The 14,798-nt window shown below is 36.3% G+C and overlaps 2 protein-coding genes across 3 annotated transcripts in view; one reads left to right on the plus strand and one right to left on the minus strand.

Moving 5' to 3' along the window:
* naa35 (N-alpha-acetyltransferase 35, NatC auxiliary subunit) overlaps positions 1-14,798 on the plus strand; it is a 68,493-nt gene that overhangs the window by 45,427 nt on the left and 8,268 nt on the right. Inside the window, exons 11-20 of the mRNA XM_063068828.1 lie at positions 260-374; positions 867-1,045; positions 2,032-2,091; positions 2,348-2,454; positions 5,115-5,181; positions 7,129-7,227; positions 7,725-7,903; positions 8,730-8,866; positions 9,121-9,188; positions 11,861-12,001. Of these exons, the coding sequence (XP_062924898.1) occupies positions 260-374; positions 867-1,045; positions 2,032-2,091; positions 2,348-2,454; positions 5,115-5,181; positions 7,129-7,227; positions 7,725-7,903; positions 8,730-8,866; positions 9,121-9,188; positions 11,861-12,001 (1,152 nt within the window). The remainder of the gene's footprint in view (positions 1-259; positions 375-866; positions 1,046-2,031; positions 2,092-2,347; positions 2,455-5,114; positions 5,182-7,128; positions 7,228-7,724; positions 7,904-8,729; positions 8,867-9,120; positions 9,189-11,860; positions 12,002-14,798) is intronic.
* Positions 5,198-14,798, minus strand: part of LOC134357359 (Golgi membrane protein 1-like) — a 48,001-nt gene continuing 38,400 nt past the window's right edge. The window contains exon 8 of one of the 2 annotated variants that reach the window (XM_063068830.1): positions 5,198-7,235. In XM_063068830.1, coding sequence (XP_062924900.1) covers positions 7,186-7,235 — 50 coding nt within the window. In that variant the 3' untranslated portion in view covers positions 5,198-7,185. The remainder of the gene's footprint in view (positions 7,236-14,798) is intronic. The other variant, XM_063068829.1, reaches the window with a different exon arrangement.

A 14,798-nucleotide genomic window follows, 5' to 3' on the forward strand; every position in this document is an offset into this window, starting at 1 on the left:
TGAATTTACAAGTTGGTCAAAGAGAAGCAAGCTGACGTTGCACAGTGAGCATGGAAATTGAAGATTAAAAGCCCCACCAAGTTGTTGTTATACTACTGCCAATTAACTGCATAATGATATAGGCAGAATTATGATAGAAGGCTGAGTTCCTTCATTGATGTGCATTTCATGAATTAGGAAAGATCAGTGATATCATAAGCACTGCTTGTAAAGAAGAGAATGATTACAAACTAAAAACTGATTTTTGTTAATTTGCTAGATGTGTGCAGTGAGCGAAGCTCAGAAACTTATGACCCAAGCTGCTGATCTTCTACCTGCTATACAGAACTCGATCCATCATGGTATTCAGGCCCAAAATGATACAACAAAAGGAGGTGACAACATTTTCTGAATTTTCTTCAAACTGTTTACTGTATATTCTTTTGCTAAGAAAGATATCAAAAGTACTGGTATATTGAGTGAAATGGGACTTTTTCCTGTTTTGCTTCAGCTTTAGAACTAAGAATAATGTTAAACCAATCATGTCCATTTTCATTGCCTGAATCAGAAACTGGAAGACGTGGATAATTTTCTTTAACATTTAACTCATTTATGGGTGTTCTATGCTCCTGATGTGTGTAAAATTACTTCTTCAGTGGGTACTATGTTGTATAGTAGAACATTGTTTGGTTGTAAGGTTTGAATTGTATGCCATGCACAAATGTGCATATGTCATACTGTATTGATCCTAACTCACCGTGGTGTTCCAGTTTGCCTCCTTGCTTGGTGCTGAAGAATAATATCTTAGCCTGGATTTACAGATCACTGTAATTTTCTGTTTTTAAGGCTTCAATATTTATTTTCAAATTATGACTTTTGTTTGATAGATCACCCTATAATGATGGGATTTGAACCTCTGGTCAATCAGAGATTGCTACCTCCAACATTTCCTCGCTATGCAAAGATTATAAAAAGAGAAGATATGGTTAACTATTTTTCAGAACTTATAGAGCGAATTAAAATGGTTTGTGAAGTTGTCAGCTTGACAAACCTGCACAATATTTTGGTAAGCACGTGATTTTTATTGTATACAGTTTGCTAATTGTTGTCTATTTGTTTAAGAACAGAATGATATTGTTTCAAAGTATATATCACATTCAATGCACATGTTTATATCATTGAATTCGTGATAGTATTTTTCAGTTTGCTACAGTATCATAGTTTTCACCTTGGACTAACCAGAGGCTATCATGGGTTGAATTATAGTGTGACTGCAAAGATACAGACCCAAACACATACAATTTCACTTGCTCCCTAAGAATCTTTAATCCATTTTTATCATGAAGGGTGAGGAAAGCCATTATATGTTGCAGTTTTTCTGTAAAAGTTTTGGTCAAAAATGAACTGCATGAAAATCTGTAGTAAGTTTCTACATGTGATAAATTTTTAACCTGTAGTACGTTTCTATATATGAAAGATAAAGTCCATTAAATCCAATATCATTCAGTGGGAAGGGAAGAGAAAAGAAATTTCTGAAGAAATACCTACCCCAAAAGTGTATGAACTCTATTTAATTTTCTTCCTCTATCCCAATTGTTAGCAAGTTTTTTTTTTCTTGAATCATCTTTATAATGTAACCCAACATGCTTGTTCTGTTTCCATTTTTACTTGGGTATCCCTTTATCCCTTGGGTGTCTCATGAGACCATTCTTTCAGTAATGGTGACCCATAGACTGCACCACAACATGGCAACTGTTAGTAGAATACACAGTAACTTCTACTTTAGAGTGCACTCTTAAAATTTTTGCTTTTAAATTAATATCTTTTCTCTTCACATAAACTGCATGAACTTCAATTATTGTCCAGCGTTTTTGTGGTAGACTAAATATTGTTTTAAAACAAATGGAAATAATATCAATCAAGTTCTTAGTAAGAATTATGTGTTTTTCAGAAAGATATTCTATAATATGCTATTAACATTTTTAAAACAGATTTTATTTTTAAGTAACAGTTTATCAGGATATCAGTGCTTTTAAAAACTTTATTTTTTAGGACTTCTTCTGTGAATTTAGTGAACAGTCACCTTGTGTTCTTTCAAGATCTCTGTTGCAGGTATGTAAGTTTTTGTTTAGTTTGGGACAGTCTTATTGATATTTTTTCCATTGTACTTGCCTAATATAAATTATCAAAGAAGGCCTCTGATAAATATCTTCGAAGTGCAAAATGTCAAAATCCAGGCACATAATACAGAACTGTCTGCATTGGGCATTTTTTTTTAGAGATAGACAACCTAAATACCCTTTAAAACTAAGAATGATTATAGTTGATATTAATAAACATAGGTACAGTCAAAATGTTTATTTTACAGGCAACTTTCTTAGTGGATAATAAGAAGGTATTTGGTACACATTTGATGCAGGACATGATAAAAGATGCTCTGAGATACTTTGTCAGTCCTCCTGTGCTTTCACCCAAGTGAGTATATAAAATATTGTAACTTGTTTTAGAAGAGCAGTATTTTTCACTCTTCAGCATCGGTTGAACAAATACTTTATTTCATCATCTATTGATTTCACAAACACAATAAAATAAACTATTGTATGAACTGTATTTTAATCTTTGGAGCAACAGGAAAAAGCTGATACAGACAGCGGTCAGGTAGCTTCTGTGGACGGGGAAACAGAGTTAACATTGCAAATGGAAGACATGTCAGAATGCTGAGTATTTCAGAATTCCAGCATCTGCATTTTTATTAATTTGTACCAGCCTTGCAGTGCTGTTTTATTCCTTGTCATCTCCCGTTAAAGAAGGGTTGATTTGATCCTTGGTATGTAGATAGGTTCACTTTTTTTTTGTTTTTTAAAAAATGGCCGATGCTGGAATTCAGAAATGCTTAATTCTGACTAACCTTAGTAAGAATTCATTAACTCAGAATGTTAACTCTTTTTCTCTCTTTCAGGTTGCTGCTTTTTGAGCATTTTTTGCCTTTTTAGATCAAATTTCTAGTATACGCTTATGCCATTCAACTTGTCATTTCTTCTGTTTGGAATAACAAATTTCATCAATGTCAACACTTCTCTAGTTTCACTTCCCTAATTCCAGCAGAAAATGATTATTACAAATGGAACAGATGTGCTGTAATATAAAATAATTCACGTGTAAAATCAAATGTTTTTTAAATGTTGAAAGCAAAAATCATACACTACATTACCAGCTTCACTTGGAGTGTTATCTTAGAATATGCTCATTTGCCCCGTAACAAAATTCTTAGTCTCCCCACCCCTACCTTATCATTTTCTCAGGCTAAAGGCTAAATATATCTGGATATAAATATACAAACAAATTTTGTTTGTACACATTTTTTGGTGCTGCATTAATTGGATTTTTGTATAGTTGTGGATTTTTTTCCTGCAGAGATGAGATTTTGTTTTCACTTGAGACATTTATTTCCTGCAAAGGCTTTATCTTCAATGTGTACTTTTTTTCAAATTAATACTAGTGGCTTTTGCAATATGAATAAATTTTGCAGCTTCGTGCATTCTGCAGCAATTGTCTTATTTCATATAGCTGCAGGTGATAAGGATATTACACTTGGGCCGATCAGTGTAAATGGAAAAAAAACATAGAAAACCTACAGCACAATACAGGCCTTTCGGCCCACAAAGCTGCAAATGTTCTAGGTATTGATCTAACTAGTCACTGGAGAGAGCTGAACCATACATTTCTTTCAGCATGATTCAGTGTGATTAGCAGAATTTTAAATTCCCAGTACCTGGCTGCAAAGAGATATAACGCTAGTCCATAAAAGAACAAACTACTTGAGGCTGCATTTTTTTTTTAAAGAACTCCCTTTTCAGTGACACAAAAAAAAAGAACATATACTTTTAAAACTTACTGTGCTGACCTGACTGAACCTGAGGAACTGTACTTAATCACTGCATCCTGCCTCTGCAATAGGAGAAAAGGAAAAAATAGTCTCATATTTGAAAGGGTCTAAAATTGTGGCTATTTTAAGTACAAGAGTGGTATTAACAGTTTAGCATGGGTTATCAAAACTCTGAAATGAGGTGCTGCAATTTTGATATGTAAATGGACTTTTTATTCTGCAGTAGGTGGATGAATTTCGTGAAATTGTTAGTATGACTGGAAGGTAGCTGCAACCTAGAGACCTTATTTCAATAAAGGTCAGACAAAGTTGGTTGGGGCCACTTTCAGATGAAGGATTGGCATTTTAACTATACTAAATTAGGTTGGAGGACTCTGATTTGATCTGCATTGCAGATTTACTGTGCACAGCAGAATTTCCTAGGCCTTGGGGAAGCCAGCAGCTGCAATGAGGCAAGAACAATGTGGGGTGAAGGTAAGTGCTTCATAGAATTCGTTGTGAGCCAGGAGGAGCAGGAATCCTACCTCCCAACCTGCACAGTATCCCTAGCTCCTGCATCTTCAGACCTCTCCCTACCTTGAGATTAGGTATCCAAGCTACCTGATCCTATTGCAACTAACAGAATGCCAAGATTTTAATCATACCGAGAGCCATCCAGGGAACCTGCCAAAGCCCAAGGACACTCGTTTAAAACTCCTGCCTGTTGTCATCTGCATCAGCATGATTGACCCCAGTTAATATGGGCTTTAGTATCTGGAGCTCCACTTGATGAATGCTAACATATGAAGTAATATGCAACAAAAATCCACCAAGATATCATCTTCCAACTGGAGGATTTATAGAATAATTGTCCTAAACTATTAAGTAATATTTTAATAATTCAACAGTATAAGTACATATCAAACTTCTTGATTGTGTACAGGCACTGTGTCTAGCTAGTAAGACTATTGAATCAAAATTTAAAACAAAAAGAATAATGTTATTTTAACATCTGATGAGCAATGATTTAGGACATATAGTTGAACAATCTCTGAATATTAAAAAATAGATATTCAACATAAGTTTAAACTTAATATTGTTAATATTTTTTTAAATTTTTGAATGTTAACTTTTCATTGAGATGATTGTAGGTTTAACAGCCACATCAAGTAAAGTTTTCTTTGAACTTTTTGAATCACTTCTCTAAGAACTTGTATATCTTGATTTGGGAAAACATGACACTAATCTTGCCTCATTGTGGTAATTTCAGATGTTGTCTTTATAATAATCATCAAGCTAAGGATTACATCGACTCATTTGTTACCCACTGTGTACGGGTAAGCAAATCATGTTACTTTGAATGCTTAAGAATATATTTACTTGAAATAGCAGATTTTTTTTTTGCAGATTATTTTTAAATTCATATTTTTCACAGTAAGAACTCTTTGTTCTGTTGCTGCTGCTTTTCCCTTCCATTTTTTTCTTAAATATTGACGGCCTTTTGCCTTTACCCAAGCAGCTTCATTCATCTGCAAGACAGGACTGGACAGTGAATGTCAATGAACCATTTTATTGTGTACAGAAAGATTTATGTGTGTGAGATTCAAGGGAAATGTGGGTGGTCCCATTCTAAATCTAAATTTCGTATTTGGTTATCCAGTAGGCAACTGTATATATAGGTGTGAAAAAGCAACATCTGAGCACTTTCTTCAGCCTAGGAAAGTGAAAAGTTTCCCATCCTATAGGCGAATGGTATGCTGGCATTTATAGCGAGAGGATTCGAGTACAGGAGCAGGGGGGTACTACTGCAGTTGTACAAGGCCTTGGTGAGACCACACCTGGAGTATTGTGTGCAGTTTTGGTCCCCTAATCTGAGGAAAGACATCCTTGCTATAGAGGGAGTACAAAGAAGGTTCACCAGATTGATTCCTGGGATGGCAGGACTTTCATATGAAGAAAGACTGGATGAACTGGGCTTGTACTCGTTGGAATTTAGAAGATTGAGGGGGGATCTGATTGAAACGTATAAAATCCTAAAGGGATTGGACAGGCTAGATGCAGGAAGATTGTTCCCGATGTTGGGGAAGTCTAGAACGAGGGGCCACAGTTTGAGGATAGAGGGGAAGCCTTTTAGGACCGAGATTAGGAAAAACTTCTTCACACAGAGAGTGGTGAATCTGTGGAATTCTCTGCCACAGGAAACAGTTGAGGCCAGTTCATTGGCTATGTTTAAGAGGGAGTTAGATATGGCCCTTGTGGCTACGGGGGTCGGGGGTATGGAGGGAAGGCTGGGGCGGGGTTCTGAGTTGGATGATCAGCCATGATCATAATAAATGGCGGTGCAGGCTCGAAGGGCCGAATGGCCTACTCCTGCACCTATTTTCTATGTTTCTATGTTTCTATACTTCAAGTTGAGATCACCTTGCTATTTGCTCAGCATTCATCAATTGAATGTATGTATCCTTTAAAACATGAGGCATCAGCATTCAGTGAAATAATTTAACGGGTACAGCAAACAATATCGATTTTCATTTTATGACAATTGGGAAATTTGTGTTATTAAGAACATTGCCAATTTTTATGAACAATTAAGTCAATCTCCCCCATTTTTTAGTGTGCAGTGGAAAGAAAAAACAAACTTTAGTTATTCTTTTTTAGGTTATGGCATCTGTGAACACAGACATTCAAAATGGAAGTACATCCCATATTATTTTTATGAACAGGAATATTCCATTATTTCATTAAGGCTATTTTTCTACCTAGATGTATACAAATCTATCCATAATGGTTTTATTAGAAATTAGTCATGTGCTTGTTGGAAATAACAAATATCATGGCGGGCTGCATTGAGATTGTAGCACAAGGCTGTCAATTTTTAGTTCTTGCTTGTGATTTTCAGTCTACATTGGCTACAATGAGCTAGACAAAGGTGAGAAATTGCCCCTTACACAAACTCTTTGAGATCTGTTATGCACAGATGCTTTGTGCAGAGATTATGTGGACAGGTCAGTAGAGTTCTATTTGTTCTTTCCATCTCTTCAATGGAGGAGGTTTTATTGTGGAAAAAAATTAATTAAAATAGGAAGTATAAACTTTTAACAGAACAATTCTAACTTGCTGTCTTTAGTATAAAATGTGGCTTGAGAAAGAAGGCCTCTGCCATTTACCCTGATTTGAAATGCTCAGATTCTAAAGGTAGTGGATCCATGTGATGCCAAAAGTATTATAGTGTCTGCTCTGAAGCATTCCATCAATTTATTGTTTGTTTTTCTTTTTGCTTGCAGCCATTTTGTAGTTTGATCCAGATTCATGGACACAACAGAGCTCGGCAGAGAGATAAGCTAGGTCACATTCTGGAGGAATTTGCCACTCTCCAAGATGAGGTATTTTCCTGAAAAATGAAAAGGGGACAAAAACATGAAGACTTTCATAACACATGGATATTTCAAGCATGCTGTTGTCATAGTAAAGCAATGTCATGGTCAATATTCCTATAGCCAGACCCCATAAGTAACATTTAAGTAAATAATTAGTTAATCTACCTTTAGTATTATTATTTGATGAATAAATTATTCTTCAGAATGATGCCATGGTTTTTATTTTACTTTCAATTGACTATACTTAAAGGGTAATAGCTAAATATCTCATCTAAAGTTATGGCTATTCCTCAGCTTTAGGTGGTGACAAGATCACACTTAATATATCTGAAAGTGAATTTCATCTTAACTGCTCTTTGAGTATCAGTCAGCCAGTAAATAGTGTTTCTATTTACATCTAATACGTTATTTTTCTTAAACGAATACAAGGAATGAAAATCTCCGACATGGAACACTATTAAATTTGCAATTTTTACTAAAGATTACTAAACTCTTGCTTGCAGGCTGAGAAGGTGGATGCAGCACTCCATAGCATGTTATTGAAGCAGGAGCCGCAAAGGCAACATCTTGCGTGTTTAGGCACCTGGATCCTCTACCATAACCTTCGGATCATGATTCAGTACTTGTTGAGTGGTTTTGAACTGGAACTTTACAGCATGCATGAGTACTACTATGTGTACTGGTATGAAAAATTAACTACTATGTTTAAATTATACAATCGTAGGTGGTACTTTGCAACTGCTTTAGCTGGTGCTGTGATCTGGACTTTAGATTAAAAAGTACATAATGGCTATTCAATCTATTGACTTCTTTTGTTTTTCACCCTGGTAATTGTGAACAGTGTAGAGCTCAAAAGCTTTGATTTGCACGATTCAGAAAAAACATGGTAGATTTTGCTCCATTAGTATAGTGTCACTATTATTTTTCTTTGATTGTTCTGAAATTTAATAGAATTGCTGTTGCAGTCTATAGCCTGTTTGTTTCACGTGTGACTTAAAAATAAACTGTAGGGGACAGCTAGGTATAAAACCAAAGAAAATAAATATCTTTTTTAAAATCACTGGTTTGTACAATTGATTTTTACTTTTAATTGAATATTTCAATTTTTTAAGATGTACGTAAATTAATTTATTTAGGTAACATTGAAGGAATTGATAATGAGATGTGATTTTGTTTTTGCCCCCATATTTGTTATTGATTTTAAATCTTTGCAATATATTGTATTATGATAACATTGCGTTCTTCCCACATTCATGAAGAATCCGGGAATAATGCTGCATTGTATCCTTACATTATCATCAGCTAGCTAAATAGCTTATTATAATGTGAAATGCATGCAACATTAGCTGATTTGATACAGTTGCTCTTTTTGAACAACTGTTCTTAATCTTTCCTCTGTAACATATTCTGTGAAAATCCATCGACAGTTGCTTGGTTTTGGCTGAGTATCCAAAAGGTACTCTGCAATATGCATCTTTGATCATTTTCTGGTGTATGCTGCTGTACAGGTACCTTTCAGAATTCCTGTATGCCTGGTTGATATCGACACTGAGCCGTGCTGATTCCTCTCAAATGGCAGAAGAACGGATTGTAGAAGAACAACAGAAAGGTCGGAGCAGCAAAAAGACAAAGAAAAAGAAGAAAGGTGTTTACAATAAACTCCAATTATGTCTTCATTTGGGCGTAGTACTGCAGTGGGTTAATGTAAGAGTAGGCTTTATTAGAAATATCTTGCCTGTCAGTTTGGGAAATAAGCTGTGGAATGTAATATAATATGTAAGTACATTTATAGTGTAATTGTTAAACTAATGTTGAAGCTTTAATGTGTTTTTAAGACTAAGAAATCAATAATTGCATTTTATTGGACTTTTAATTGGCCTTTCTTTGTCTTAAATACAGTTCGACCTCTAAACAAAGAAATCACTTTGAGCCAAGCTTATCATAATATGTGTGCTGGAATGTATAAGGTGAGGACTTCTTTGTAAATCTCAATATTGTTCGACTGTTATAATTCAGTAAAGCAAGAAAGGTCTTGTGAGCACAAATTAGAAAAGATAAGAATAATATAGACACAAAGAAGAAAACAGTTCTGCCAATACTCCCTGCCCAAAAAGTTAGTTTTTCACAGGAGAATTGCTCCTGCACATCAACCACTGAGGCTGTTTGCCCAAATGCCAAAATGTAAACAGCATAGATAATTTTTAGCTTGAGTAGTAAAAGTATATTATAAAGCTTCTGTCTTACTGCAACTCAATTGGTTTGGATTTTGCTGACTTCAATGCTGAGGAAGACCAAAGCTTAAACTTTAGCAATTTCCCAGGCTCTTGCCAGCAGGGTTAGGGCTTGCTGAAATGGACTTTCCAGACTATCTAAAGTTTGCTTGGGCCTGCATGCATCAATATTATTAAGTCAACCCATGCTTTGTTGTTACTCAAAGCCTTGTAGTTTGACTCCAGGATTCTCAGCTCAACCAAGATCGGCCAACTGAAAGAAGCTGAAGTAAGTTTGGATGATGTGGCAGTAAAATGTGGGTTAATATCAATGTGTGCAAACCCACATTTTACCACTAGGTGGCAACAGTAATTACTACAAAGTAGTGCTGCAATACAGAACCTCCAAAGGTAAAGTTAAAGATGACTGCATGTTAGTCCACTTTGTACTGACAGCTGAGTCATTTCATTGTAGCCACAAGATGGTTCAGTTTGAAAACTTAAGGTATAGTCAACTGAACTAAATGTAGAAGTTAAAAGCTATTTTGTCTTTAAATCTATGTTAAACTTTTTGTCAGATCTGTGTTCTGTCACTCTTAATTAAAACAGCATCAAATTACAACTGAAGTATTAGCATATAAATCAAAAGCAAGGGTAAAGCATCGAGAGTGGAAACTGCAAGATGTGTGTGAAAATCAACAATCCTGAAAGATCAATCAGGAATATGTGCCAGTCAAAGCAAGGAGGAGGAAAACAAACCTAACCAGTCTCAGTTTTTCCTGACATATTTCGTCCTTTGTTCAACTTAACCATATTTTCAGCAGCCCATCTTTTATTTCTGAACTATTAATGTTTAATGTTTATCTGCAAATTCAAACATTGGGTTTGGGGAGTGATTTGTGTGATATCCAGTTTATGGGTAAAATTGACGTGGATTTTAATTTTAAAAATGGAACCCATTGTTACATGGGAATGGATTATAAAAATATTTTAAATATAACAAGTAAATATATTAGAGCTTAAGACCTATTGTTAGCAAATACAACTTTAAAAGCATTTTACAATTAAAACTAACTTCAGAACTGTGATATCCAGAATCACTGTGTCTTACAATTAACAACAGTTCCTCCCAATTCTTCTGAGATATTCTCATATTTCTGCATCACCCAAGGTGTGGATCCAAACTTCACCTTAAACTGTCTTAGACCTCCTAGGTATTTGGTCTAGAATGTAGCTCTTGCAGCATTGAAAAATAAGCAATTAACTGCGGAAGCATTTTCAAAGCCGGACAATTAATGTTTAAGTCTAAAGGTGTCAGCAAGTTGATAAGTTGATGGAGGAAGCGGAATTTGAGCCAAATAATAACTTGTCCAAGGTTTTAGAGCTGAAAAAAGTTCCAAATAGTGAATGAAGGAAGGCTATGATTTTTTCTTTAAATCCAGGGTCAAGAATTTTTTTAAAAAGTCATTTGTCTAGCAAGAGCCAATTTAAACCGCCAGTGGTTGAAATGATAAGATATGGATATAATGTAAGAGGGTAGAATAAGCCGAAAGTTTAAAAAGGGTAAAGGGTGTTAAACAGACCAAATGAGTACTGAAATCGTCTGGCACAGTAACAAAGGTACAAATTTTACCAGTAGTTTGATTACGAACCAAAGCAGACAATCTACAGAGGGCGTCTACAATTGTAGGGATATAAAATGTCTGAAAGTCTGATAAGAACAGCCAAATTTAAGCAGCCAAATTTAGCCATATGGTGACTGGAATTGGAGCTGTGAACATATAATTTATAACCGGCAACAGAGGTGGTGGTTTTATTATTCACAATATGTTGTTAGTGAAATTGTCTGTCATTCACATACTGATGGAAAGAGAGATTGGGTGTTTTTATTATAGAGGAAGAGAGAGTCAGTTGTTTTCAGTGTAGGTGTTGATCCCTTATCTATGTGAGGAAGTTAACAGAGGCAATGAAGTAATTAAAGAACTAAGGAGGTAATAATGCAGATAATATCATCTAACAGATTGTATGACAGATTATTGCTTTGTTAGTGCAACTAAATAAAGACAACTCTGAGCTGAAGTCAACGTAGAATATAAAATAAATGCGTAGGTAACTAAGCAAGTAATGATTGTCTTAGTCATTTAATTTAGTATTTCGTGCGTCAATATATAATGTTTAAAGCACTGTTGGAATAAGTATTATGAATTAAAATTTTGTATATTCAGTCAAGATGTGATGCTACTAAATGCCAATATATACCATATGTGTATATTTATCAATTCTTATTTACCAGATGGTATGCCATATAATACATTTAATACAAAAAGTAAATTCCTTCCCTTGTTTTTCATGGTCTTAAAAAGTTAGTTCTGTTCAGTCAGTTTTAAATCTTAATTACTTATATTTTACCCTCTTTTATTTTGCTGTAGACAATGATAGCCTTTGATATGGATGGAAAAGTGAGAAAGCCAAAATTTGAGTTGGATAGTGAACAAGTTCGATATGAACATAGATTTGCTCCTTTCAATGGTGTTCTTACTCCACCACCAGTGCACTACCTACAGTTTAAGGCAAGTTGTTTGGAATTCATGATTAATTATTTTTATACAGAATAGTAACAGGTCCTTCTCATCCATCAAGCCCGTGCCAGCCAATTACACCCATGTGACTAATTACACGACTAACCTGTACGTCTGTGCAATATGGGAGGTAACCCACGTGGAGATGGGAGGAATGTGCAAATTCCTTACAGACAGCGACACAACTGGACCCAGGTTGCTGGGACTGTAATAGCATTACGCTAACTGCTGCACTATCATATCATTACTACATGACCTGTCTTTAAATTGCAGAAATAGTAAAAACATTTGTCTTGGTTATTACTTAAGAAGCAATAGTAAGTACATCTTTTTGGATACTGATGATGAGGACGACCTACCAGGGACAAGTTGCAGTGGTTGTGTCAAGCGCACCGAGATGGAACCCTCAACTCAGAAGGGAAGGAGGGAAGAGAAGAGAGCAGTTGTGATAGGGGATTCGATAGTTAGGGGGACAAATAAGAGGTTCTGTGGAAGAGATCGAGATTCCCAGATGGTCTGTTGCCTCCCTGGTGCCAAGGTCCGCGATATCTCGGATCGAGATCTCGGTGTTCTCAAGAGGGAAGGTGAGCAGCCAGATGTTGTGGTCCATGTAGGGACCAGTGACGTGGGTAGGAAGAGTGAGGAGGTCCTGAAAGGTGAGTTTAGGGAGTTAGGCACCAAGTTAAAGGACAGGACCTCCAGGATAGCAATCTCAGGATTGCTACTAGTGCCACGTGCAGGCGGGTTTAGAAATAGTAAGATAGTGCAGATCAACACGTGGCTGAAGACATGGTGCAGGAGGGAGGGCTTCAGATTTATAGATAATTGAGCAGTTTTCCAGGGAAGGTGGGACTTCTTCCGGCGGGATGGTTTCCATCTGAACTGGAGGGGGACAAATATTCTTGCAGGTAGGTTTGCTAGCGAGGCTCCAGTGGATTTAAACTAGATATGAGGGGGGAGGGGAGCCAGAGTGTAGGAACAGATGTAGGGAAGAAGGAAGAAAAAGAAAATAGTAAAGTTGTTTGCACTGTTAGTGATAAACAGAGAGTAAGAGGTGGGAAAATTTCTTAAATGCATTTATTTTGATGCTAGGAGCATTATAAGAAAGGTGGATGAGCTTAAAGCATGGATTGATACCTGGAAGTATGATGTGGTAGCTATTAGTGAAACATGGTTACAGGAGGGGTGTGATTGGCAACTAAATATTCCTGGATTTAATTGCTTCAGGTGTGATGGAATTGGAGGAACGGGGGTGGGCGTGTTGCATTGCGTGTCAGAGAAAATATTACAACGGTGTGCTGGCAGGATAGATTAGAGGGCTCATCTAGGGAGGCTATTTGGGTGGAATTGAGGAATGGGAAAGGTGTAGTAACAGTTATGGGGGTGTATTATAGACCACCAAATGGGGAGCGAAAATTGGAAGAGCAAATTTGTAAGGAGATAGCAGGTATTTGTAGTAAGCACAAGGTTGTGATTGTGGGAGATTTTAATTTTCCACACATAGACTGGAAAGCCCATACTGTAAAAGGGCTGGATGGTTTGGAGTTTGAAAAATGTGTGCAGGATAGTTTTTTGCAGCAATACTTAGAGGTACCAGCTAGAGAAGGGGCAGTGTTGGATCTCCTGTTAGTGAATGAGATGGGTCAGGTGACGGAGGTTTGTGTTGGGGAGCACTTTGGGTCCAGTGATCACAATGCTATTAGTTTCAATATAATTATGGAGAAGGATAGGTCTGGACCCAGGGTTGAGATTTTTGATTGGAGAAAGGCTAACTCTGAAGAGATGTGAAAGGATTTAGAAGGAGTGGATTGGGACAATTTGTTTTATGGGTAGAATGTAATTGAGAATTGGAGGTCATTTAAAGGTGAAATTTTGAGGGTTCAGAACCTTTATGTTCCTGTTAGGTTGAAAGGAAAGGTTAAAAGTTTGAGAGAGCCATGGTTTTCAAGGGATATTGAAAACTTGGTTCGAAAAAAGAGAGATATCTACGATAAGTATAGGCAGCATGGAGTAAATGAGGTGCTCGAGGAATATAAAGAATATGAAAAGAGTCTTAAGAAAGAAATTAGAAAAGCTAAAAGAATTTATGAGGTTGCTTTGGCAAGTAAGGTGAAAATAAACCCCAAGGGTTTCTACCGTTATATTAATAGCAAAAGGATAGTGAGGGATAAAATTGGTCCCTTAGAGAATCAGAGTGGACAGCTACGTGTGGAGCCAAAAGGGATGGGGGAGATTCTGAACAATTTCTTTTCTAAGGAGAAGGATATTGAATTATGTAAGATAAGGGAAACAGGTAGGGAAGTTATGGAAGCTATGATGATTAAAGAAGAGGAATTACTGGAGCTTTTAAGGAATATAAAAGTGGATAAGTTTCCGGGTCCTGACGGGATATTCCCTAGGACCTTGAGGGAAGTTAGTGTGGAAATAGCAGGGGCTCTGACAAAAATATTTCAAATGTCATTAGAAATGGGGATGGTGCTGGAGGATTGGCGTATTGCTCATGTTGTTCCATTGTTTAAAAAGGGTTCTAAGAGTAAACCTAGCAATTATCGGCCTGTGAGTTTGACGTCAGTGGTGGGTAAATTGATGGAAAGTATTCTTAGAGATGGTATATATAATTATGTGGATAGACAGAGTCTGATTAGGAACAGTCAACATGGATTTGTGCGTGGAAGGTCATGTTTGACAAATCTTATTGAATTTTTTGAAGAGGTTATTAGGAAAGTTGACAAGGGTAAAGTGGTGGATGTTGTCTATATGGACTTCAGTATGGCCTTTGACAAGGTCC

Source organism: Mobula hypostoma, chromosome 16 (assembly GCF_963921235.1).
Source record: "Mobula hypostoma chromosome 16, sMobHyp1.1, whole genome shotgun sequence".
Classification (NCBI taxonomy): Eukaryota; Metazoa; Chordata; class Chondrichthyes; order Myliobatiformes; family Myliobatidae; genus Mobula; species Mobula hypostoma.